Consider the following 27,121-nt stretch of genomic DNA (forward strand, 5'->3'; position numbering starts at 1 on the left):
GTCTTTCGGGAGTTCATTTGGTGTTTCCTATTTCTATGTTTCGGAAGTATCATGAAGATAAGTCACATGTTTTTGACTTCAAAACAGTGCAGTTGGATGAGAATCTGGCTTACGAGGAGTCGGTGGTGTTAACACTCAATTTTGGCCCTCCGTATTTAAAATTAACTTCTCCAAGCTTCCTAGTCAAAAATGATAAAAATATATTTTTTTGCACATTATTTAACCTTAATGCAATTTATTAATAATTACTCCTCTTTTCAGAAAATACAGAAATTTTTATCATTTTATTTCATTTAGTTAAATACTACCATTGTTGTGCATTTTTATAAATTTCAAATAATTTATTGATAACTGTCCTATTTTTCAAACATTAGGATATTTTATCAATTTATTGTTTATTCATAAATAAAATAATAGTCATTACAACACAATTATAGAAGTTATATTTTAAAATAAATAATACAAGATTTTCTAATTAAATAATTATATTATAATTTATAGCACAATCCATTAATTACAAGGAAGTCAGTAGAATTATATTTCAAAATATGGATCAAATACAGTTAGGCCTAATGTCTCATCAACATCTGACGTGACAACACACGTGATGTGACAAGATATCATGATGTGACAAGATGGGACATGACATCTGTCACGATCCCAGTTTCTCACGGTAGGATATCGTGACGGCACCTAATCTGTACGATTAGGTAAGCCTAACACTTATTGAATAAACTAACAGAAATTAACCAACAGAATTATTAAGTAGTTGCTGGATATTTCCAAATGAACTCAACATTTAAAACATGAAATAACATCCCAAAACCAGTAGTACAAATCATAAGCTCTACTGAGTTTACTAGAAAAATCCCTAACTACAACGGTTCGAAAAAGAATTAAATAGTACAAGTACAATATCAGAAGGTGACTCCGAGGCATACGAACGCGACGACAGGTTTACCTTGAGCCACCACAGCAATGCTTGACTAGCTAACAGATAATCAACAATATCCGAGGCACCTGGATCTACACAAAAATATATAGAATCGTAGTATGAGTACACCACAGCGGTACCTAGTAAGTATCAACACTAATCTCGCTAGAGTAGTAATGAAGGACAGTCAAGACACCTATATAAAGCTAAGCACTAAACAAGAATGTGAAGGGAACTAACAGAGACACCTATATCAACACTAAACAACCTGAACAAGTGTGAAGGTGAACTAACAGAGAAAACAATATTAATATAGAGCTAAGCAGGATAAGGAGTACAAACAATGCATGAAATGATACATTAGTAACATCAATATTTAACAGAAACAGTCAGGTAATAATGTTGTAGAGTAAGCTGATCATAGTCTAAATATGGTGAAACCAAATAAAGAAAAATCAGTAACAACTCAATAAGAACAACTGCGTTCACACCAGATATGTTCAAGCATTTTCACGAGGTACTGAACCTCATAATCACAGCTCACGAATCCTAATTCATGAACCCTAATCACTTGGCATCTTTTGCCCTTATTACAACTCATGCCCACACGGATGACTCACGCGCCAATAGACAATCCTCGCACATAAGGCAAGTAGACAAGAGTACATATGGGTGATTTAACTACGTGTATGCTTGTGCAAGTGTTCTACCACAATTCAAGTCAACAAATAATAGAAGAGACAATGAATGACACATAAGAAATGATCACCACGCAATGTACAATGTAATAAAAGCAACAATGAAGTTTTGAGCAACGACTAGTACAACAAGATTAGCTACATAGAACTAAGCAAATAGTGCAACACAGAGGAAGATAATTAATAGTATGTTAAGGAGACAAAATTCAAAGACAAGTACAAAAGAATGGGGAAATGACAACAAGAGCCCTATCGAGGTACCGCCTCGTAGTCTCAAATCATAAAATGAATCACAAACTTTTCTTATATCTCCGCGGGAGCCTTTATATTCAGTTTTGGAAAATAACTTTTCCCGAAGTAACATCCCTTGCTTTAGCCGACCCTATCACACCGCATGGCTTCTAGTAGTTCCCCTACTAGCCATGCGTTTCAAGCCCACCTTATCTCACTTCATGTGTTTCAACACCCAGACCATATACCACCGCATACGTATCAATAATAACAACATCACGACAAAAACCACGTGCAACAAAATAACAACAGTAGGGCGGAAACCTCGTGCAAACACAATAACAATGGGACGGCAGAAACCTCATGCAACAAAATAACAACAGTATGACAGGAACCTCATGAAAACAACATAATAATTATCTCAACAATAACACGTCTGCCAAAGCATAACAACTCAAATAAATGACGTTCACAATATGTGCCCACATGCCACAACATTTCCTCAAAACAATTTCAATATCACAACAACGCATAGCCCTCAGCTCAACAACATTGAATACAACATCAACAACGAAAATAATATGAGAATATGGCAAGTAAATCAACTCACGTACTTCAAAACATAAAGAAACGGAAAACTGAGCTCACAAAGAAAGACACAACATGGAATAATGGTCTCAACAAGAATAGCTTAACAAAGAAGAGGTAATGTGTCGCAATAATTCCACAAAAGTACAATTCAACGATAAGAGGGATAACATGAATAAATTATTCCAAATAAGGACAAGTCAACAATGATAAGGGATGACAAATCTTCATAGGGTTGAGCAATTACGGAAGAGATATGACAAATTCAACTAAGGATAGCAGATTATGGAAAAGATAATAACAACTTCAACTAATGATAGGCAATTACGAAAAAGATAATAATAACTTCAATCAAGGATAAACAATTATGAAAAGGATAGCATGGAAATAAAAGAGGCACCAACTTCAGTTAAGGCGCATAAGAGTTTAATCGGCAACAAGGGCAATACATGAAGCAATTAATTCCAAGTAAGACACATAAGGGTGACTTTAGTAGATGGGAAATTTAACTTGATAAAACAACTTCATATTTAATGGACATAAGAACCTAAGAGCCCTAAACGGTCAAATGTCCACAAATAATCCCAAACACGTACTCGTCACCTCGCGTGCACGGCCTTCACATGACACAATTAGCACCAAAGACTCAAATCCTAAGGGGTAGTTCCCCCACACAAAGTTAGGCAAGATGCTTATCTCAAGGAAGCTAGACTATTACTCTAAAATGACCTTCTCGAGTGAAACAACCTCTGGACGGCTCAAATCTAGCCAAAATAACTTTAAATCAAAAATAAAACTCATAGGAAATAATTTCGGATAATAACGCTTCAATCATTAACAAGAACTAAAAAGTCAACCCAAACGTCAACTACTGGGCATGCACCTTGGAACCCGATAAAATTCATAAAACTCGAATACCTATTCCGATACGAATTCAACCATACAAGAATTACCAAATTCCGATATCAATTCATCCTTATAATCGTCATTTTACATTTTGGAAAGTTTTTCTCAAAATCCTCATTTTTCCCAACTCAAACAACTAATTAAAAAATAAAAATAAAGATGGAATCACGAACTATAATACATTTCGGGTGATAAAAATGGTCAAACCCTCAATTTTGGAAACTATATTCTGCTACCCAGATATTTGCACATCGCGATCATGGAGAAACACATGCGATTGCGAAGAAGAGATAATGACTGCCACAAAAATGCACTACGCGATCGCGAACAAATATATGCGATCGCGAAGAAGGGAACAATTGCTGCCCCAAGAAGTGCACTACGCGATCGCGAATGAGTACATGCGATCGCGAAGGAGAAGAAAAATACCAGCTGCTTAGATTGTGCTACACGAATGCGAAACTATAAGCGCGAACGCGAACAAGGAGGATACACACGTACGCGATCGGGGACCACATCATGAGAACACGAAGAGGAAAAAGGACCAGCCCCCCAAACAGCCTTCACGATAGAGTCTTTACCTACACGACCACATAGAAGGTCAATAGACACCAGAAATGCAGCATTTCAAAACATAAGAAAATGGCATGTAGCCCATTCGAAACACGCCCGGAACCCCGTCGAAACATACAAACAAGATTCATAACATAACACAGACCCGCTCGAGGTCTCAAATCATATCAAACAACATCAAAACTATGAATCCTACCACGAATCGAACTTACGAACTTTCAAATGTTCCAACTTCTAAAGCACTTGCCGAAACATATCAAATCAACCCGGAACGACGTCATATTTTCCAAGCAAGTCCCAAATAACATAACGGATCTAATCCAACACTCAGAATCGCAATCCGACACCAATATCACCAAAGTCATCTTTCGGTAAAACATCTCAACCTTCCAAAAACTTCAACATTCCAATTTTCGCCGAAATGCTTCAAATTACCCTACGGACCTCCAAATCTAAATCCAGAGGCACGCCTAAGTCCAAAATCATCATACGAAGCTAATGTAATTATCAAAACGTCATTTCAGATTTGTCTACACCAAAGTCAAAACTTCGGTCAACTCATGTTGCTTAAGCTTCTAAAACATGAATCATTCTTCCAAATTGATCCTGAATCATCTGAAAACTGAACTCGGCCATGCACACATATCACAACAATAACACAAGTTGATCTAGACTTGAAGCCACCAAACGGGATGCTAATCCTCAAAATGACCGGTCGGGTCGTTACATTCTCCCCCCTCTTAAACAAACGTTTGTCCTTGAACGTGCCAAGAACCATTTCGAAGTCCTCAAATCACCGAATGAACTACCATACATACACCACACGGGTGATCCCACGTCACCCCAATCCACATAGGCCCGATGACACCATCCTAACTGAAAATTATTCCTTCCACCCATACTGATAGGCCTCGAAACCAAATTCTCACCATTTGTTTACTTCCAAAAGACCCGATTCCTACATTCACACACGGTACCAACCTCAACCAGTTTCAACAACTTATGCCTACACCCACAACGTACAACCACATGACGTAACACACTACACATATGTCCATAACAACATTTCTGATCATAATAGTTGTCCATAATCAAATCCAACACTGGCAATTAACCTCATATCAGCAAGAAATTTGTTCCAAACCTTCACAACACTAACAACGATGCAAGAAACATGAAGACCTCATAACTATACACCCGAATCAATAAGTCACATCTAACTCCACCTGGGCGCACACCTCGTAAGCTAAAACCCTATAAGTACAACATGAATATGACTAAATATGCAAGGAGAAACATATGAGAGAAAAATGAAACAACTCCGATAGGCACCACTCCCTATCAGTATCATACTACAAATAAATTTTACAAGGGAGATTCAAAACATATGAATTAATCGCAAGGATCTCATCTTAATATAACTCTAGCAATGCACGCAGGCCAGTTCAAACACATCGAATCACATCAAATCGCGAGGGTCTCACCCTCAACTCTGAATCACAAGTAGAATGCACATCATACTAACCGAAACCTTCATAAATTTAATTCCACCAACAAAATCACAACATATACTGAACTCCCACACCAGTCGAGCATCTAAATCCCAAGTCGTAACCCATCATCAAGAAATCACAACAAAACTACCGAAATAAGTAACAAGAAGGCCACCTCTAGTCTCATAGTTCTTATTAATCAATAAAAACAAAATGATAGACACAGGCTACCACTATAGATTCTCCCAGCAGGGTCAAACACATAAGTAGAGTATCGAATCACTAAACTCATCTGTATGTGAAGTAACATATGAGGACTCACCCCGTTAAATAGAACCGAAAAACAATACGAATGGTGCTTCTCTATAACAAATCAAAACAATACACGTACAACATTATCTGGTGCAGTGGCCTCATCCCTACTATAGACAACACATCAACGGGTCGGACCTCCCCCTCTTGGGTGCCCTCTACTCGCCTGACCTGCACCCAAGCTGGCGGTGCAGGGATATCAGTAACTGGAGCAGAACTCATAGCCCGAATACCCCATTGTGACACATCTTCCCAGTGTCTGGGACAATATCTCACCATATGGTTAATATCTCTACATTCAAAGCAACCCCTCCGCTAGTGTGGCTATAGAAGTTGTCCTACACGGGTACCCTAAGACCCATAGGAACCTTGAACACCGTACGAAGCTTGAAGTGCAAACTTAACTGGCTGACCCATAAAACCTCTACTATGTCGTACCCTGCCTCCAAATTAGGGACCAGTAGATTCTCCCGGTCTACGAGGCCTCTTAGCTTCACTGCCCACTCTCTCCTGACCCCGCATGCCCTCTAATCGGTGAGCGATCTCTACTACCTGCCAAAAATGGAACATCCGACTCCAACTCCCGAGCCATGTTGAACCGAATATCATGATTGAACCTCTCAACGAACTTGCAGACTCGCTCTCTAACTGTAAAACCTAATACAGGTGCATGTCTGTACAAATCAATGAATCTAGCGGCATACTCTGACACCGACATAGTGCCCTGATACAGCTGCTCAAACACCACTCACCACGCTTACCGAAGGGTCTGGGAAACAAATTCTCTCAAGAACACCTCTGAAAACTAAGTCCATGAAAGTGAAGCTGCATCGGTTGGACTACCCAACTCATGTGCTCGCCACCACTAATATGCCGCCCCCTTAAGCTGGAACATAGTAAAAGCAACCCCACTGGTCTCAACATTACCCATAGTGCGGAGAATACAGTAGCACTACCATAGGAACCCATGTACATCCTCTAAAGCCAAACCACTGAAAGTAGGAGGGTAATACTTCTTGAACCTTGCAAGCCTAAGCTATTCATCCTAAGATGCAACTGCTCTAACCACGGGCTGAACTGGGATAACGAGTTATGTCGGCATGACACTGGAACCTGACCAACGTGGACTCGCAGATCTGAAGTACGGGCGGCGGGAGTCTGAGTTTCCCCCTCGATTTGTGAAGTAGCTGGTGTAATCGGAATAAACCCCGACTGAGACAATGTACCAATCATGCTCAGGAACTGTGCCAAAATCTTCTGAAGTCCTGGGGTAGCAACAGGCGCCTCCGGTGCCTGTACCCCAACTGGAGCTACTGATGACTCCTCGACTGCTGCTCTGACAAGTGCTCTAGCTGCGGTATGTGCTCTTCCTCGACCTCTTCCTCTGCCCCGGCCCCTTGCAATACCGGCTCTGGGGCAGCATTGTCTGTAACTGCAACTCGTGTCCTCACCATTTGTGAGAGAATAGAATGACAAATGTTCAAACTCTGAGATCAATAAACTCGCACGATAGAAATGAAAGAACTGAAACTATCCTAATAGTTTCATAGCCTCTCGAAGATAAGTATAGTCATCTTCGTACTGTTCTGTAAGACTCTAATAAAATCGCTTATTACTCGTAGAACCTATGAACGTAGATCTATTATACCAACTTATCACAACCAGCTTCCCTCCGTAAGATGTCGTGACGACACCTAGTATATATGACTAAGAAAGCCTAACACTTATTGAATAAACTCACAGAAATTAATCAAAAGAACTATTAACCAGATACCTGATATTTCTAAATGAAATCAACATTTACAACATGAAATAACATCCCAAAACTGGTAGTACAAGTCATAAGCTCTATTGAGTTTACTAGAAAAATCCCTAAATATAACTGTTTGGAAAACAATTAAACAGTACAAGTACAATATCACAAGGTGACTTCAAGGCCTGCGAATACGATGACAGGTTTACCTTAAGTCTTCACAGCAATGCTCGACCAACTAGCTAATAATTAATGATATCCGAGGCACCTGGATCTGCATAAAAATGTGCAGAAGCGTAGTATCAGTACACCACAACGGTACCCAGTAAGTATCAAGACTAACCTTGGTAGAGTAGTGATGAGGGACAGTCAAGATACCTACCGGACTAAACAACCTGAACAAGTGTGAAGGTGAACTAACAGAGAAAATAATATTAATATAAAGCTAAGTAGGATACGAAGTACAAATAATGCTTGGAATGATACGCTTGTTATTTAACATGAAGCAGTCAGGTAATAATGCTGTAGAGTAAGCTGATTACAATATAAATCCAGTGAAACCGAATAAATAAAAACCAGCAACAACTCAATAAGAACAATGGCTTTCACACCAAATCTTTTCAAGCATTTCCATGAGGTACGAACCTCACAATCACAGCTCACCGGTCCCAATTCATGAATGCTAATCATTTGGCATCTTGTGCCCACATTACAACTCATAACCGTGTGGAGGACTCACATACCAATAGGCAATCCTCACACAAAATGCGAGTAGACAAGAGTACGTATAATGGTCAATGACGTCAGGATTCATCTTCTAAAACCGATATGGGTGATTTAACTACGTGTATGCTTGTGCAAGTGTTCTACCACAATTCAAGTCAACAAATAAGAGCAGAGACAATAAATGACACATAAGAAACGATCACCACGCAATGTACAGTGAAATAAAGGTAGCAATGAAGTTTGGAGCAACAACTAGCACAACAAGATTAGCTACATCGAACTAACCAAATAGTGCAACACGGAGGAAGACAATTAATAGTATGTTAAGGAGACAACAATCAAATACAAGTACAAAAGAATGGGTAAATGACAACAAGAGCCCTACCGAGGTACCACCTCGTAGTCTCAAATAATAAAATGAATCACAAACATTCCTTATATCTCCGCGTGATCCTTTATATTTAGTTTTGGAAATCATTTTTCCCAAAATACCATCCCTCATTTTTGCCCACCTTATCACACTGCATGGCTTCTAGTAGTTCCCCTATTAGCCACGCGTTTCAAGCCCACCTTATCTCACTGTATGTGTTTCAACACCCAGACCTTATATCACTGTATACGTATCAATAATAACAACAGCATGGCAGAAACCTCATGCAAAACACTAACAACAACACGACAGAAACCTCATGCAACACACTAATAACAACACGGCAGAAACCTCATTCAAACACAATAACAATGGAACATCAGAAACCTCATGCAACACAATAACAATAGCACAGCAGAAACCTCGTGCAAACAAGATAACAATTATCTCAACAATAACACGTATGACAAAACATAACAACTCAAAAAAATGGCTTTCATAATATGTGCCCACATGCCACAACATTTCCTCAAAACAATTTCAATATCACAACCACGCATAGACCTTAGCTCAACAATACTGAACACAACAGCAACAACGACAATAATACAAAAATACAGTAAGTAAATCTACCCAGGAACTTCAAATCATAAAGAAATGGAAGAACTAGCTCACAAAGAAAGACACAATAGGGAATAATGGTCTCAACAAGAATAGCTCAACAAGGAAGAGGTAATGTGCAGCAATGATTCCCCAAAAGTACAATTCAACGATAAGAGGGATAACATGAATCAATGATTCCAAATAAGGACAAGTCAACAATGATAAGGGATGACAAAACTTCATAGGGTAGAGCAATTACGAAAGAGATATGACAAATTCAACTAAGGATAGCAGATTATGGAATATATAATAACAACTTTAACTAATGATAGGCAATTACGGAAAATATAATAATAACTTTAATCAAGAATAAAACATTACAGAAAGGATAGCATGGCAATAAAAGAAGCAACAACTTCAGTTAAGGCACATAAGAGTTTAATCGGCAATAAGGGTAAAACATGAAGCAATTAATTTTAAATAAGACACGTAAGGGTGAATTTAGTAAATGGGGAATTTAACATGGCAAAAGAACTTCATATTTAATGGACATAAGAACCTAAGAGCCCTAAATAGTCAAATATCAACAAATAAGCCCGAGCACGTATTCGTCACCTCGCGTACACGGCCTTCACTTGACACAATTAACACCAAAGACTCAAGGGGTAGTTCCCCCATACAAAGTTAGGCAAGATACTTACCTCAAAGAAGTTAGACCGTTACTCTAAAATGACCTTCTCGAGTGAAACAACCTCCGGACGGCTCAAATCTAGCCAAAATAACTTCAAATTATAAATAAAACTCATAGGAAATAATTCCGGCTAATAAAGCTTCAATCTTTAACAAGAACTAAAACGTCAACCCAAATGTCAATCCCTGGACCCGCACATCGAAACCCGATAAAAATCACAAAACCCGAACACCCATTCTGATACGCGTTCAACCATACAAGAATTATCAAATTCCGATATCAATTCATCTTTCAAATCGTCATTTTACATTTTTGAAAGTTTTTCTCAAAATCCTCATTTTCCCAACTCAAACCACTAAATAAAAGATAAAAACAAAGATGGAATCACGAAATATAATAAAATTTGGGTAAAGAACACTTACCCACGAAAAATCACTCAAATATGAGGTCTACAACTCAAGATATGATAAAAATGGTCAAACCCTCGATTTTGGAAAATATATTCTACTGCCTAGGTATTTGCACATCGCGATCGCGGAGAAACACATTCGATCTCGAAGAAGTAATAATGACTGGCACAAAAATGCACTATGCGATCACAAACGAATGCATGTGATCGCGAAGAAGGGAACAACTGCTGCCCCAAGAAGTGCACTACGTGATCGCGAACGAGGACATACGATCGAGAAGGAGAAGAAAAATACCAGCTGCTAAGGTTGTACTACGGGAACGCGAAGCTATGAGCACAAATGCGAAGAAGGAGGATACACACATATGCGATCGTGAGCCACATTATGCGAACGCGAAGAGGAAAAAGGACCAGCCTACTAAATAGCCTTCGTGATTGCGGCTTTACCTACGCGATCACAAAGAATGACACGAGAAATGCATCATTCCAAAACATAAGAGAATGTCCCATAACCCATACGAAACACGCCTAGTGCCCTCGTGACCCCGTTGAAATATACCAATAAGTTCCATAACATACCACAGACCCGCTCGAGGTCTCATATCTCATCAAACAACGTCGAAACTACAAATCGTACCATGAATCGAACTTATGAACTTTCAAATTTTGCATGCAAGTCCCAAATGACATAACGGAGCAAATCAAACAATCAGAATTGAAATCCAACCCCAATATCACCAATGTCAACTCTCGGTCAAACCCATCAACCGTCCAAAAACTTCAACTTTCCAATTTTTGTCGAAATGCTTCAAATTACCCTACGGACCTCCAAATCCAAATCCAGACGCACGCGTAAGTCCAAAATCACCATACAAAGCTATTGGAATCATCAAAATGCCATTTCGGAGTCGTCTACACAAAAGTCAAAAACTCCGGTCAACTCTTACCGCTTAAGCTTCTTAAGCATGAATCCTTCTTCCAAATTGATCCTAAAACATAAGAAAACCGAACTCGGCCATGCACGCACATCATAACACATAATACAAGATTTTCAAGACCTCAATCCACCAAACAAGATGGTAACCCTCAAAACGACAGGTCGAGTCGTTACAACATCTTTTCATTTTTTACCACAAATTTTTCTTTATATTTTACATTTATTTTTTTGTTTAAATTGTGTCAACTCACTTTCTTACATATACCACTATATAGAAATTCTACACATACTATATAAGAGACCGCCACTAGATATTTAAGGAAAAACCCTAGCTATCTCCTCATTTTCTCTAAGTCACAGCCGCCAACCCCCATTTGAGCTATATTCGAGCCGTTGGAGACTGACTTGCGAGGGAAATTATTTTTGGAGTGTTGATTTATCTTGTTTGAGGTAAATATATTACCTAACTTTGGGTTGAGGGACTAGCTGCTTGAATAGTTGATATTGGCTACGTGTTATGATGGCGTACATCCGAGGGGTAGAGCCCATGTGCGTACACCAAGTCTATCCATGTTCAGGGTAGTCTTTAGGCTATATTATGCCTTGTTTTGAATATTTGTGATTCTTTATATCATGATTTATATGTTGAATGACTACATGACTTCGTGAATCATGCTAGAGATCATGTGTAAGATTACTTTTCAGATTGAACTTGATATGTTATTATGTGGTGTATCCCCCCTGATTTGAGTCATAGTTATACACTTTGCATATATATACACCTTAGCATACTATTTTATCAGTCCCCGTATATGTGATGTGGTATCCACTGGATGCATACATGGATCCTTGTATATGCTTTTTATGTTATGAACTAGCTTGACATCAGATAAATTGTCCATGCGGGTTGAGTGATTGTGGCACCTGAGTAGTCCATGTGGTTATGTCACATGAGTTGTATGTGTAGCGTATGGATAAGGATCCATCCCTCTAGGGTCGTCCGCTCATATTCTCCTTGATGACGTACACACCGTTATGGAAAAATGATCAATGATTGGTTTTTGTGTATCTCTTCTTTATGCAAACTCCTTTGGTGTATACATAATATTTACTGCGTATCTCTTCCATATGTTCGCTCCAGAACTGTATAGATGCCTTTTTTACGCATATCCTCTCTATATATTGATCAAAGGATACTCAGTACATATCTTCTCTATCTGTCTCTCTCTCTGTAATTGACTTATCCATTTATGCATATCTTCTCTGTATATAACTGTTATTCCATTTAATGCTAGTGCATATCTTCTCCATTGCACCGTAGACCTTATCTGTATTTTATGCATAGATTCCATTATTGTTGCTATATGTGTTTGTATTCATAACCTGTACAGATATATCACATGAGTATCATTGGTAATTCTTGCAGCTACCTTTCTGAGGTTAGGCATGATACTTACTGAGCACATGGGAAAAGTTATACTCATACTACACTCTGCACTTAATTGCGCAGATCCGGGAGTTGGACCGAGCTGATCTTTTGGTGATTGTTGTTGTCGCTATGGAGACCAAGATAGAGCTACACCCTGATCGTAGTCCTTGACGTCCCCTTCTATCATCTGTTTACTATATTTGATTCAGACAGTACTTTGTATCATTATATTTGTACTCTTGTAATAGAGCTCATGACTTAGTATTACCAGTTTAGGGGGATCTATATATCAACACAATCTTTATCTATGGTTATTGGACTCTAAGATTTATTATTCTATAATTTGTTACCATGTTTCGATATTATTTTATATTTGGCTTTCGTAGCAAGTGGTTTAGGTGTCATCACAGCCAATGAGGTTTTTGGGCCATAACACTATTTGATTAAATGCAATTGATGGGATGAAAGAGAGAAAGAAAGCAAAATTATAATAAAGAAAGAAACACATTTCACCTACCATAATATGGTAAAAGGAGTTGACAAAAAAAAAGATTTTTAGGATTTCAAAAAATTTAGGAAGATAAATAAAGGGAAATGTCTGAAAAATTAGATGAAGTGGATGGGAGGTAAGAGTGAAAGAAAGAAAGAGTTTTGCCAAAAAGAAATATAGATTGTTTGTTAATTATTTACTGCTCCCTTCGTTTCAAAATAGATGAGGTATTTTACTTTTTAGTCTACTCCAAAATAAATGACATATTTTTAAAGTTGAAAATAATTCAACTTTAAATTCTTCATTTTACCCATTTTAATATTAATGAGAAGCTTTTATAATCACACAAATGTCATGGCTCTACAAAACTTTTACCCATTAAGCTTTTGAGACCACAAGTTTTAAAAGTCTTTTTTTTAAAATTTCGTGTCGAGTCAAACTAGCCCATCTAAATTGAAACGGAGGGAGTACTTTTTGTAGTTTTTAGTTTTCGTTTTGCCTTTTTATTTTCCCCTTTGTTTTTATTGGTCAAAAGAAAAAATATGGGCAACCTTATGAGTACGACACGTAAATGTCAACAATTTATATTGAGATAAAATACTAAGAAAAAGATCGTATAGGAAGAAAAAGGCTGATGACATTTTAGGTGTACCTCCTCCAGATTTTTACACTATCATTTATTTATTTTTTCATTATTTTTTATTTTCTATTTTTTAATCAAGTTTTTCTACTTATTCAAATTTACATATATTAACTTAAACAGTTGTTTTATAATTAATTTAGAAAGTTTTTCATAGATTTTTGGTCAAATAAATTTATACAAGTAACTTTAATAAAATCATAAAAAGATGGTAGATTCAAAAATATGAATTTTTAATAAAAATATAACATTAATAATCAACTAAATTTTCATTATCTTTTTCAGGATCGCGCAGAGGGAAAATAGGTATACTAGTTCGACGTGACTAGAGGTCACCCAAATATATTAAACAAGTTTTGGGAGTAACATTTACATGGAAAATTTGCATAGATTGTGATGATTACCTATCAGAATGTACAAGTTAATTAAACTTATGTTTCAATGCATCCAATCTGGTGGCATATACTCCTATCAGTTCTATTTATGTAATCATATTTTTTTTAACTAGTTTGTTTCAAAAAAAAATTATTTTTAAATTTAAAAATAATTAATTTACTTTATAGCTGCATTACTAGTATTATATATTTAATATTATCAATTTCAAAAGTTTTAGAGATGTATTTAAGATCATAAGTATCATGCATAATTTGTCATGATCAATACTAGAAGGAAAATTATGAGTTCAAAAGTGAAAAACCCTACCTTTCTGAAAGACATAAAGAAAGAAGGAAGGAAAAAGCTTTCTAATAAATGACCTTTTGACAATAAACATACGACTCAAAAAAGTCAAAAGTCAACCCATAAGAAAAAATTGTTCTAACGTTGAACACTTCAACAATAGTGGCTCTTCACCAGAAAAAAGAAAGAAAGAAAAAAAAGTAGAAATTAATTCCCCATCTATAAATGCCTCTGCATTCTTTAACTTCCCTCCACACACAACTAAACTAAAGAAAAGATGAATTTCTCTTCAAGAAAACATTTCATTTTCCTCTTTGCATTAGCTATAGTAGTAGTTGTTGTTCCAAGAACAATCTTGGCACAATCAGTTGCTGATGTTGTTTCTAATGCATTCTTCAGTGGAATAGCTGATCAAGCTGCTTCTACCTGTGAAGGAAAAGGGTTTTACACTAGGGCTAGGTTCCTTGAAGCTCTTCAATCTTATCCCAATTTTGGTACTATAGGTTCTACCGATGATTCTAAGCGTGAGATTGCTGCTTTCTTTGCTCACGTCACTCATGAAACTGGACGTAAGCTTTCTTACTAATTGCTTGCTTTTATTTTTTTGTGCTTTCTTTTTTTGAGATTTCTCCTTTTGATATACTTTCTTTCTGTTTCTATTTATATGAATCTATTTGATTGAAATGTTATTTAAAAAATAAAATAAGAATTTGAAAACTTTTGAAATTTGTAATCTTAATTATACTATAACATTACATTTGTGTAACTATAAAAACTTATCATTAAAAGTAAAATGAAAAGTATACATTAATTCGTTATCAAATTTAAATAGGGATAGTTCTTTTGAAATGGACCAAAAAGAAAAATAAGGTCTAAATATAACTAAAAAAATATGTTTTTTTAATCCGTTTTGGTAATATGAAAATATAAATTGTGCTATTTATTGTACGTTCACATGTACCAATTTCAAATTTAGATCCACTTTTCATTAAAATAAAAATTTACCAAACGCTATATAATGGACGTGTGCGTATAATCTCTTTCGTGCTATAAAAATATTCAATATTCCCTATGAATATCGAGTTTGCGTTTTATGCTATGTTAGAACGTATTTATACTATCAGTTCATTTATTAAGTATTAAAGATAAAATTTCTTATAATCATTAATTAACATGCAATATATAGAGGTTTCCTGTTTCTTTACATCATCTAACAAATATTATTACTTAAATCTTTTAACAATAGATGTTTCCTGTTTTGGTTTATACAGACATGTGCTTCATAAATGAGATAAATGGTCCTTCACTCGACTATTGTGATGAGAACAACACAGAGTACCCTTGTGTCTCAGGCAAGAACTACTACGGTCGAGGACCCATCCAACTATCATGGAACTTCAACTATGGACCTGCCGGAAAATCCATAGGATTCGATGGCTTAAATGACCCTGACATTGTGGCTAGAGATGCTGTTATTTCCTTCAAGACTGCCCTGTGGTATTGGATGAACAATTGCCATTCTCTCATTACTTCTGGCCAAGGTTTTGGCCCAACCATTCGAGCCATTAATGGCCAGATTGAATGTGACGGAGGCAACCCTCAGACTGTTGCCAGAAGGGTTGAGTATTATACTGAGTATTGTCAACAACTGGGTGTGGAGACTGGGGATAATCTCACCTGCTAGGACCTAAGTAATTAAATAAGTTGAATTAAAGAATAACCAAAGATTTTAATTATTAGTTGCTCCACGGTAGTGAGGTTGACATATATATGTTCTGAGAATTGAATAAGACTCCACTATACATGATTTTATTTTAAAAAGAATATATGATTATATTATACAGTTGGAGATGCAACTGAGCAAAATGTGCTTCTTTTTTATATTATTATTTTTGCTGCATTTTGGTTTTTACCATAACTGTGGGGTTCCTAAATAAAAGAAATAAAAAGAAAAATGAAAATATAGTCCGTGAAGAAAATATAGAATGAGAGTAATATTATAGTGATATCTATAAAATAAAGAGTGTTATTTCTTTTGAAGGTGTTTGGCTAAACTTATAAGCTCGTCAAACTGGCTTATAAGCATATTCTGACTTATCTACACGTTTAGTAAATATCTAAAGTGTTTATAAGCCATGTGTTTATAAGCTAAAATCAGTCATAAGTCATAAGTTAGTCACCCCCAACTTATGACTTTTTAGCTTATAGACACTTTTAGTTCTTTTAGCAAATATACCACTAGGCAGCTAGCCTAGTGGTTAATATATAAGTATAATCCCAAAATAGGTCCAAACTTTACAAGATGTCTAAGCCAATGTACAACAAGTAAACTACTAATAGCTAATATTATGAAAGAAAAATATACTACTAATGAACTAGCTATTACAAAGCACCAGGATGTATGCTTCCATCTCCAAGTAGTGTAAGTGAATCCAATAGCCAAGGGCAAACACCAAGTATCACCTATAATGCTCTCACCAGGAGCCAGGGTATGCATTCCACTGAACAAAATTCCAATGGACAAGGCTAATGTGGATTCCAGATACATACACCATACACCACTGTATAGAAGCAATCCCAAACTTACAAATCAGTGTGTTGATCCAGCTTGATCTCTTCCATCTTGATCTCCATTTTACAACAAATAAGTCACCTTTAAATTCAGTCATGACACGTGCAGGACAGCCTCTCAAACCTGTACATACAACAATATAACACACCAACTACCAGCTGAACACCATAGAGGTATATACTGCCTTCTCATCTCCAGAATGGGCATGAAACCACACTAATACCACTGAAAAATGATAGAACAATTTACCCCAAATGAAGTTTATAACAACATGCATTAGCAGTCCTTGTGCCTTAGCATAAATGCCACTGTCCAGTCTACATCCACACAATATAATCATACACAGGATGTGTAGTAATGACTGTCTTTCTTGCATTGGTCTCGTCAAATAATAGACAGTACGAAGCTCTAATAAGATAGGAGATATCATCTTGTAAGTTTGCATTTGATCTAGTGACTTGCCTGTTGTCCCTAACATTTCTACACAGTGTAAAACTACCTCCATACTGAGCATGTTTCCATGCTAATACCATTGGAATGTAGTTGTACACTATACAGAAAAGAGAAGAAGAAAGTGCAATGACAAGAACAGGCAGTAAACTCAGAGATTCCTTCATCAGTATGGTGCTTTTCTTTTGGGAATCCTAACCCTAAGGTTAGGAATTTGAGCTTTGTCCATGTTCACCAGTGTCTTTCCTTTAAAAGGTAGATCCTGAAAAAAGTGATATGTGACTGTTCCTGCAAAAGAAAAAGCCAAGTTAGCTAAAAATATCAGCAACTACATTGCCCACCCTCAGCACATGCTGAAAGAGTACATTGTAGTTTCTCTTGATCTCCTTTATCTTCCTTACTTCCGACCCTATACACCAAGGAGATTCCCATTCTGTATCAATGATCTTCCTCATCATCAAAGAATCAGCTTCCATAATAAGAGGATGCAGCCGCCTTTCCATATAATATACCAGCCCTTCTAATATTGCCTTAGCTTCTGCCACTATATTTGTTGTTTCTCCTATCACCTCAGCCTTGGCATATACCACATTACCAACATAATCTCTCACAAAAAATCCATAGGAAATTGGTCCACTTTTGCCTCTAGATGCACCATCAGTATTGCATTTGAACCAACCTTGATAAGGGAGCTACTATGTTAATCTCTTGGTTACCATATATGGTTTGTAACCTTCAAAGAATCTGATCATATCTGACCATAATAGTGGAATGTTTGAGAGCCATCGATACCTCACTCTTTCTAGATAATGTAATATATTTTTCACCTCATGAATTACCCTATTACAAGATACTGAACCTCCATACTTCATAGTGTTTCTCCTCTCCCAAATTTCCCATGTAATGACTGCTGGAGCTGGCTGAAACAATGGCTTAAGTTTTGGGCAGCATGGTGTATTCTACCATGCCCTTATTACTTTATGAACCTCCACCAAATTCACTACCAATCCTGCTGCCTAAAGGAAAGTCATCCATAGCTTAGTTGCAGTATCACTTGTTAAAAACAAGTGTTGAAATGAGTCTTCTTTTGGTTGCAAACAATACCAGCACTTTGACACCACCATGTAACCACTTTTCCTCCACAAATCATCAATATGGATATTACCTTTCCATAATCTCCATAATAAGGAGATCTTGATAGGTAAACCTTTAGTCCACAGCTTGTTGAACTCAGGATTAGGTGGTTCCCTATGCCTTAAAATTCTCCAAGCACTACTAACTAAGAATTTACCTGAAGGAGTAGGAATCCATCATGGAGTATCCCAGTATTTATTTCTATTTTCAAAACGTACTTCCAGTCTAATATGATCAGCAGTATCCCTTGGGAAGGACTGCTCCAGGAGTTGCTCATTCCATCCATCATCATCTCTCAATTCAGATACTTCCTGCAGTTCTTCATTGATTGAAAAGTCTGAAGGAACAACATGATATAAAGCTCCTAATCCAGTAAAATCCTCATGCCAAACATTATTTACTCCCCTCTTCATTTCCCATAGTATTTCGTGTTCAACCTCTTCCCTAGTCTCTAACATTTTCCTCCATACATAAGACTCCTTTCTAAATTGAATTACCGTTGGCATATCCTTCTTACAGTATTTATTCCACATATAATTAGACCATAAGGACTTTGAAGTCCTCAACATACATCATAGATTGGAAAATAATGCTTTGGGGACATCAATTAGTGATCTAAAACCTACTCTTCCTTCCTTCTTAGGTAAGCACATATTTTGCCATTTTGTCAGATGTCTGCTTCTTTCTTCTTCCTTGTTACTCCAGAAAAACCTACCAAAGGTTTTATGTAGATGTTCAAGTACATTATTAGGTAGATCAAGTACATAAAGGATGTGTGTAAGAATTCTTTATATGATACTAGATATCTAAGTAGCTTTTCCTCCATAGGATAGTAACTTCCCCTTCCAAGAATGTAACTTTGCCTTCACTTTCTTTATCAGATCATTGTAGTAATCCTTCCTTCTTATTGTGTAGAATATTGGAAAACCAAGATAGGTGAATGTAAATTCACCCCTTATGAATCCAGTAATTTCCCCCATAGAATTAAACAATATTTCAGCCACATTAGAATGCATATAAAAAGAACTCTTTGCCTTGTTGATCATTTGGCCAAAAGTGTGCTCATACTTGGACAAAACTTCTATAATCATTTCTAAGGAGTAAGAGTCAGCAGAAGCAAAGATTATAGTGTCATCATCATAAGCTAAATTATTCAATGGATCGGTCCACTTAGGCATGCCAAAGCCTTTAAACCGCTTGTCTTCAAAAAGATTATTCAAAGACCTGGACAATACTTCTGCTGAAAGTATGAAAAATGCTGGAGACAGAGGATCCCCTTGTTTGACACCTCTTGTTGAGTGAAAAGAGCTTGAATCTTGACCATTAATCAGAACCGAGTACTAGTTGTTGGCAAGTGGATTCCAAAATATGTTGATGAAGCATTCTACAAACCCCATTTTCCTCAGCACATGCATCAAATACTTCCACGACACCCTATCATATGCCTTTGCCATCTCCAGTTTGATGACTATATTGGTAGGTTTTCCCCTTAATCTTATGTCAGTAATAATCTCCTGAGTTAACAAAATATTTTCAAATATACTTCTCCCCTTGACAAAGCCTGATTGATTGGAAGAGATCAAAGCAAGTAGTACCTTCTCCAGCCTATCATGAACCACTCTCGAGATCATTTTGTTTATGAAATTCCTCAAACTTATAGGTCTGAGATCAGAGAAAGTTTGGACCATTGGCTTTTATGGCAACAAGATAAGGTTTGTGTGAGTTATAGACTTAGGCAAAGAACTTCCTCCATAAAATAGTTTTAACATATTGTGTATGTCTTCCCCTACTATATCCCATCATACTTGAAAGAAAATACCTAGTGAAGCTATCTGGACCACTTGTACTCTCACCACTCAAAGTAAACATTGTTGCCTCCACCTCCTCTCTTGTAGGACTTTTACAAAGTTCTAAATTATGATCACTAGATACCATTGTAGGTACACTGTTTAGGAGTTCATAGCTTGTTGGACCATCTTCTTGTGTGAACTGCTTCTGGAAAAATTTAATTGCAGCATCAGCCATACAATCTTGTGAATCAACCCATGCACCATCATTATTCTGAATTCTCTTTAATTGGAGTTTCTGCTTTTACCATTGACATGGTTGTGGAAATATCTAGTATTTCTTTCCCCTTATGCAAAACATAGCATTCCTACTTTTTGTTTCCAATACTGCTCCTCAATGCTCAAATACTTCTTCAATTCAGCTTGAGCTTATTCTATTCTCCACTGTTGGCTCTTCTTCAAACAACATTTCCTTCACTCTAACCACATCTTCTCTAATAGCTAGTTTCTTGAAAATATCCCAATATGTAAGCTTGATCCATTTAGAGAGATCAATCTTAACCCTCTTTAGTTTCTTCTTGAACATCAAAAAAGGATCTCCAGTGAAGTCAGCTATCCAATTCCACCAAGTAAAGGGGCTGCCTTTGTATCCAAGATCAAAGAGTTCACATGAGCTAACACAAAAGGAAAAATCTTCATACTCTAAGGGGTACACTGGCAGTCCTCCTATCTTCTCCTCTTCACTATGAATAACATTAAAATCCCCTCCAACCGCCCAAGGTAACTCCATATCACTAGCAAGGTAGTATATATTATCCCACAATTCTATTTTTTCCAGTGATGAGCACTTTACATATACAAAGGTCATCATAATGTACTTACCAATATCTTGATGGTACACTTTGATGGTTAACTGCTGCTCAGTATCAATCAATATATCCTATTCCACCATAGCATCAAAGAATAACCATATCTTCCCATTAACATTTGATATTGCAACTTCCATACCTAGCCTCCTTATGTAGTTCAGAATAAACCTCTACTTTTGAAATGGCTCCATAAGTGCTATAATGAAAAAACCATATTCCCTTTGCATGTTGATAACTCTTTGAAAGTCATGTTGTGTATTAACAGACCTTATATTCCATATTAATGTTTTAATCATCATCTTGTTGTTGAGACTGCCGTCTTGGGGAATATTCTTGTAGGTGGTAGTGGCTCCTTGGCTTGTGTTTTCTTCTTTCCTTACTTTCCACTTCTAGCTGAAATCCTAGGTGACAAATCTACTTCCCTTGATACAACTTTAAAGTTTCCAACAGTAGACTCACCATCACCTTCATCTTCTAATTGTTATCGATCCACTAATGCATTATGAATATCTTCATACAGTACATTATGTGTAATGATATTGTGAAGCACCTGATTCGGAGATTTCAATGGTACATTGATCTGAATTTGCATTGGAGAACCAGTACTTAAAGCACATGCCATGGGTACAATTTCAATTGCACCTGATTCCCTGGGTACTATAGCCTTCTCCAGCTGCTCATTCTCTATAGATGTATCCTTCAAGACCTCAGAACCATTTCCTTGAACAATTAAAGACTCTTGTATAGCTCTGAATTGAAGCTGATAAATAGAACCCAAGCTAGGGTTCACTGTGGTAAGATTCCCATAAATTACTGTTCCATTGGAATCACAAGTCTTACCACCAGCTGTGTGAAGCTTTGACCCAACTGCGATCTCCAAAACATCCAAATTAACAACCTTAGTTTGATTATTCCCTGAAATCTCCACCGGAACACCATCAACATTAATCAAAACCCCCTCTACACTTCTATTATTTACTGTTTCATTGGATTGCTTCTTAGCTGATGCTGCAGTAGATGATCCTCCTTGATTTTTGACTTCTTTTGTTGCTCCTATATCACTACGAACCGGTACAATTGATTGCTACAAACTGGAGTTCAACCTTCTTTTTTAACTCGTTTGGCTTCCTAATCTCCTCTCTTTAAAGAGATATATGAACCCTAATTTTCTTAGGAATGATATTGGTATATTTGGGCTTCTCCAACTCCGTACCAGACATACCAACACTAATCCCAGTGTGCTTAGGATTAGAGATGGAGGCATTAGCTTTCCTCAACTGCTCCTTTTCATGTATTTTCTTGGATCCATTGGCAAGTTGTTGCTCCATCATGTCATTGCCCTTATCATCTCCTTTTCCATCATTGATCCTGAAAGTGCCTGAGCAATTTCTTCCACTTCTAACGCATCAATTTCTTCCACTTCCATGTCTATATGCCCTTGCTTCTTGCAATTCTTGCAATACTTTGGCATATGATCATATTTAATGATAATCCACTTAGACTCCTCCGGCCCAGATTCATCTTCCTTTTATACTATCTTAATTCGTAGAGGGAATTTTGCAGGTAAATTCACCTCTACATTCACTTTTGTACAACTAGGTCGTGTTCCATTTTGAGTAGCCAAGTCTACATGAAGTAGATTACCTACTGCCTTTGCCAAAGAAAACACAAACTCCTTACCAAAGAAATTTGGAGGCAGCTCAGGAAAGCTTATCCCACGCTATTGCAATAGGTGTTTCTTCATCAGGAGTCCACCAAGGGTTCCATTTCGTGCATCGCATCTGCCACATCTCAGTTAGGACTTTCCAATAGAAAACAGGTTTTGATAGCAAGTGTACATAATCTTTAAGCAATGAGAGTCTAATTAACACATGATTGTCCTCAATGAGATCTACTGAACACGCTCCTTCTAATTCACGCTGGATTGGTATTGCTTTACGTAGCTCTTGAATCACTGGCTTGCCGTATGAAAATTTTCCAATGACTGCCAGTGTTAACTTTTGTTGAACAATGGATTGCCTTACTTCTGCCTTCTTCCATCTAATCACATGCTCACCATGGATATATTCAACAGTTTTGATGGGAACGACGGGTAGGGTTTGCATGGGAGTATTTAAGGTTTTTGGTTGTAATAAATTCGCGTAGTTTTGGATTGGATTTGTAGTTCTATTGGATGTAGTAGGTTATGGGGGAGGTGTAGACGACTGACCAGCCCCATCTGGAGGCTGGCCAGTGGCCGGAGAGGCCATAGAAGCAGGACTTTGGCGTCAAGTTTAGGATTTTTGCATAAGAGAGAAGAGAGCGTGATGTCTTGTTTTTCCCATTTTTTCCTCTTTGATACACACTTTTAGTTTGACCAAAGCTTTTACTAGTTTATCCTAAATAATATTTTTTAATTCACAAAATATTTTTTCCAAAATAAATTTCCTAACTTTCCCTTCATTCCATATTCATTGTTCATCCTTTTCTTTACAAAGAAACTTCTAAATTTATAATATTTTGTAATTATTTTAAGTTTATTTTAGTTATTTTAACAAAATAACAACTTATCAATACCTTTCTACCAAACACTTCAACTGTTTATTATTTGTTTCTGCACGTCTATCCAAACACATAAATATTTATTTAAAAGATCAGTTTCAATTCTTAAAAATACTTTTCGATCTCGTAGTCTCTGGATACTACTAAGTTGTAATAGTTCGCACTACAATGGTATTATATTTGTAATGACCCGATCGACCGTTTTGAGAGTTGTGTCCCTGTTCCCCCATTTACTGTTCATTCCCTGCTTAATTGTTGTTATGTGACTTTCCGGGGTAGTTAGTTCTGGTCCGGAGAGGTTTCAGAATAAATTGAGACACTTAGCCTCAAGGTTAAAATCTTAAGTTGAAAAGGTTGAACGAATGTTGACTTATGTGTAAACGACTCCGTAATAGAGTTTTGATGGTTCTGTTAACTTCGTTGAGTGATTTTGGAGTATCCAGATTGTGAATTGGAGGCCCATATTTGAATTAGGCTTGAAATGGCGAAAGTTGGAAATTTAAAAGTATGACCGAGAGTGGACTTTGTGGATACCAAGCTCGGAATGGTATTCTTGGAGTTGGAGTAGGTCCGTGGTATCATTTCTGACTTTTGTGCAAAATTTGAGGTCAATCGGACGTGATTTGATAGGTTTCAGCATCGTTTGTAGAAGTTGGAATTCCTTAGTTTTAATATACTTGAATTGGGGTGCGATTCGTATTTTTGATGTTTTTTGATGTAATTTGAGGGATCAACTAAGTTCGTATCATGTTTTGTAACTTTTTGGCATGTTTGGTTGAGGTCCCGGGGGTCTCGGGTTAATTTCGGATGGTTATCGGATCGAAAATGAGACTTAGAGCATTGCTGAAGCTAGAAGCCTTCTGGTGTGATCGCACCTGCGAGGGTCTTGGCCAAAAGTGCGATGCCGCAGGTGCGGCTACTGTTGCGTAGGTGCGTAGCTAGGCTGGTTAGTGGTAGGATGCAGGAGCGAGGGGTAATCCGCATCTACGAGCCCGCAGGTGCGAGCAAGGCTCCGTAGATGCAAAGAAGGGGGCGTAGGCTGTCTTTGCAGAAGTGGATCATGGGCCGCAAAAGAGCTTCCACAGTTGCGGACCCTGGGGACTTAAGGGGCTTCCACAGAAGTGGAAATTCTATCGCAAAAGCGATTCCGCAGGTGCAGATATTTGGCCCACAGGTGCGAAAGCACTGGGCAATGTTTAAATCCGAAGGGTTTCGTGATTTCTCTTATTTAGGACTTTGTAAACTTGGTCTAAGGCGATTTTTGAGAGGATTTTCGTGGGGTTTCTTGAGGTAAGTCACTTGTGGTTAAATTTATTCAATAATTTTGTTTCCCCATTGAATTCCCCACCAAGATTGTGTGATTTTCAGGTATAATTTTGGGAGTTGAGGCTAAGGATTTGGAGAGTTTAAATTGGGGATTTGGGTGTCGATTTTGTGTTAGATTTTGGTAAATTTGGTATGGTTGGACTCGTGGTTGAGTGGGATTCCTGATTTTGTGACTTTTATTGGATTCCGAGGCGTGGGCTCGGGGGCCGGCTTTAGAGTCGACTTTTTGACTTTTGATTAATAACATAGTATTTTATTATGGAATAGATTCCTTTAGCCCGTGTTGATTGTATCAAACTATTTGTGACTAGATTCGAGGCATTTAGAGGCAGCTTCGCGAGGCAAGGGGGTGTTGGAGTATAGATTAGCATGGTTTGAGGTAAGTAATAGTCCTAAATTTGGTTCTGAGGGTATGAAACCCTGAATTTTGTATCATGTGATTGGTCATGTGATTGGCATTGAGGTGACGGGCGCATGGGTGTGCACCATAGTAATTGTGACTTGGTCAATTCCATGGAACTGTATAGTTGTATAATATGTTGGTATCCGTATATTCTTCATGTGTTATAGAAATTGAGCTGCAAATCATGTTCAAAATCATGCGTAGGCGATGTGTTGATACTGTAGGGACCCACAGAGGTCGTGTGACATGTAGAATTATCTTCTAAATTGCCACTTTGTACTTAGTCACAGTTTTTACTTGCATATTATATCTCAGTCGATGATGTTCTTTATTGATACAATATGCCACCGCTGTTTGGGTTGTTTATCATGATTATTGAGAGCCCGAGAGACTGGATAGATTGATGACTGAGTGAGGACGAGGGCCTAATTGTGAGGATATTCATGGGATCGGGCTGCACGCCGCAACATGTTTATTTGATTCATGCCATGATTGGCTTATTATAGCACTTGGGCAGAAGTAGCCCCTTCGGAGTCTGCACAACAACAGTGAGCACATATACCTACTGAGTGCGAGTGCCGAGTGACTTGGATAAGTGAAATACTGTGAGTAATGAGTGACTGTGAGGTTGGAGTGAATGTGAGGACTGAGTGACTATTACTTTGAGAATATGCACTTGACTTCATTACTTTGTACATCACCTAGCATATATTACTGTCATGTAGTTTATGAGAGATTCCATATCCTGTTTCAATTGAACTTGACATGAATTAACTGTTTTGGTTTAAATGTCGAACTTGAAAGCATACCTACTTTTCCTTTATTGTAAATTTCTGTAACTGAACTGTCTCCGTAAAGCTCATCACTACTTTTACTCCAATAGTTAGTCTTGTTACTTATTGAGTTATTTGTACTCACCCTACACCCTGCACTTCGTGTGTAGATCCAGGTGTCACCGAACACGGTGGGAGTTGATTATCTTAGCAGCTAGATCATTTGGAAATTTTGAGGTAGCTGTCCGGTGTTCGCAGACCTTGACTCTCCCTTCCTATCTTTCAGCTTTATGTATTTAGTTTGAGTTTTTCATAGACAGTATTTTTAGACTCGTGTTGTATAGATGCTCATGTACTCAGTGACACCCTAGGTTTGGGAACTTTCATATTGAGTTTTGAATTTATATCCAGTTTATGAAAGCTTTAATTATTTAAACCTGTGTTATTTCAGTTTTCACTTAAAAGTATTGGAAATATTTTAAGGTGTCAGCTTGCCAACCACTTCTCAGGCAGGAGGAGGTACTCAGACTCTAGTCGCCCGTACTCCAGATCAAGTGATGCAAGGGCTTCAGATGCCGGGGGTATTACCAGCCCAGCCGGTTATAGCTGCTCAGGCCCAGGTGGGTCCCTTTATGAGTGAGGATAAGCATAAGATAATTTAGAGGTTTAGGAGACTCCATCCTCCATCATTCAGTAGGGTTGAGTCAGATGATGGTTAGGACTTCTTGGATATGTGTTAGCGGATTCTTCGTACCGCGGGTATTCTGGAGATCAGTGGGGTCTCGTTCACTACTTTTCAGTTTAA

General features: G+C 37.4%; 1 protein-coding gene across 1 annotated transcript; it reads left to right on the forward strand.

Moving 5' to 3' along the window:
• The first annotated feature begins 14,700 nt into the window (after positions 1-14,700).
• Positions 14,701-16,327, forward strand: LOC107778881 (endochitinase EP3-like). The gene is made up of 2 exons (XM_016599207.2): positions 14,701-15,030; positions 15,733-16,327. The coding sequence occupies exons 1-2, from the start codon at positions 14,739-14,741 to the stop codon at positions 16,143-16,145; spliced, it is 705 nt and encodes a 234-aa protein (XP_016454693.2). The 5' UTR covers positions 14,701-14,738; the 3' UTR covers positions 16,146-16,327.
• Positions 16,328-27,121: the final 10,794 nt, after the last annotated feature.

This window comes from Nicotiana tabacum, chromosome 17 (assembly GCF_000715075.1).
Source record: "Nicotiana tabacum cultivar K326 chromosome 17, ASM71507v2, whole genome shotgun sequence".
NCBI lineage: Eukaryota > Viridiplantae > Streptophyta > Magnoliopsida > Solanales > Solanaceae > Nicotiana > Nicotiana tabacum.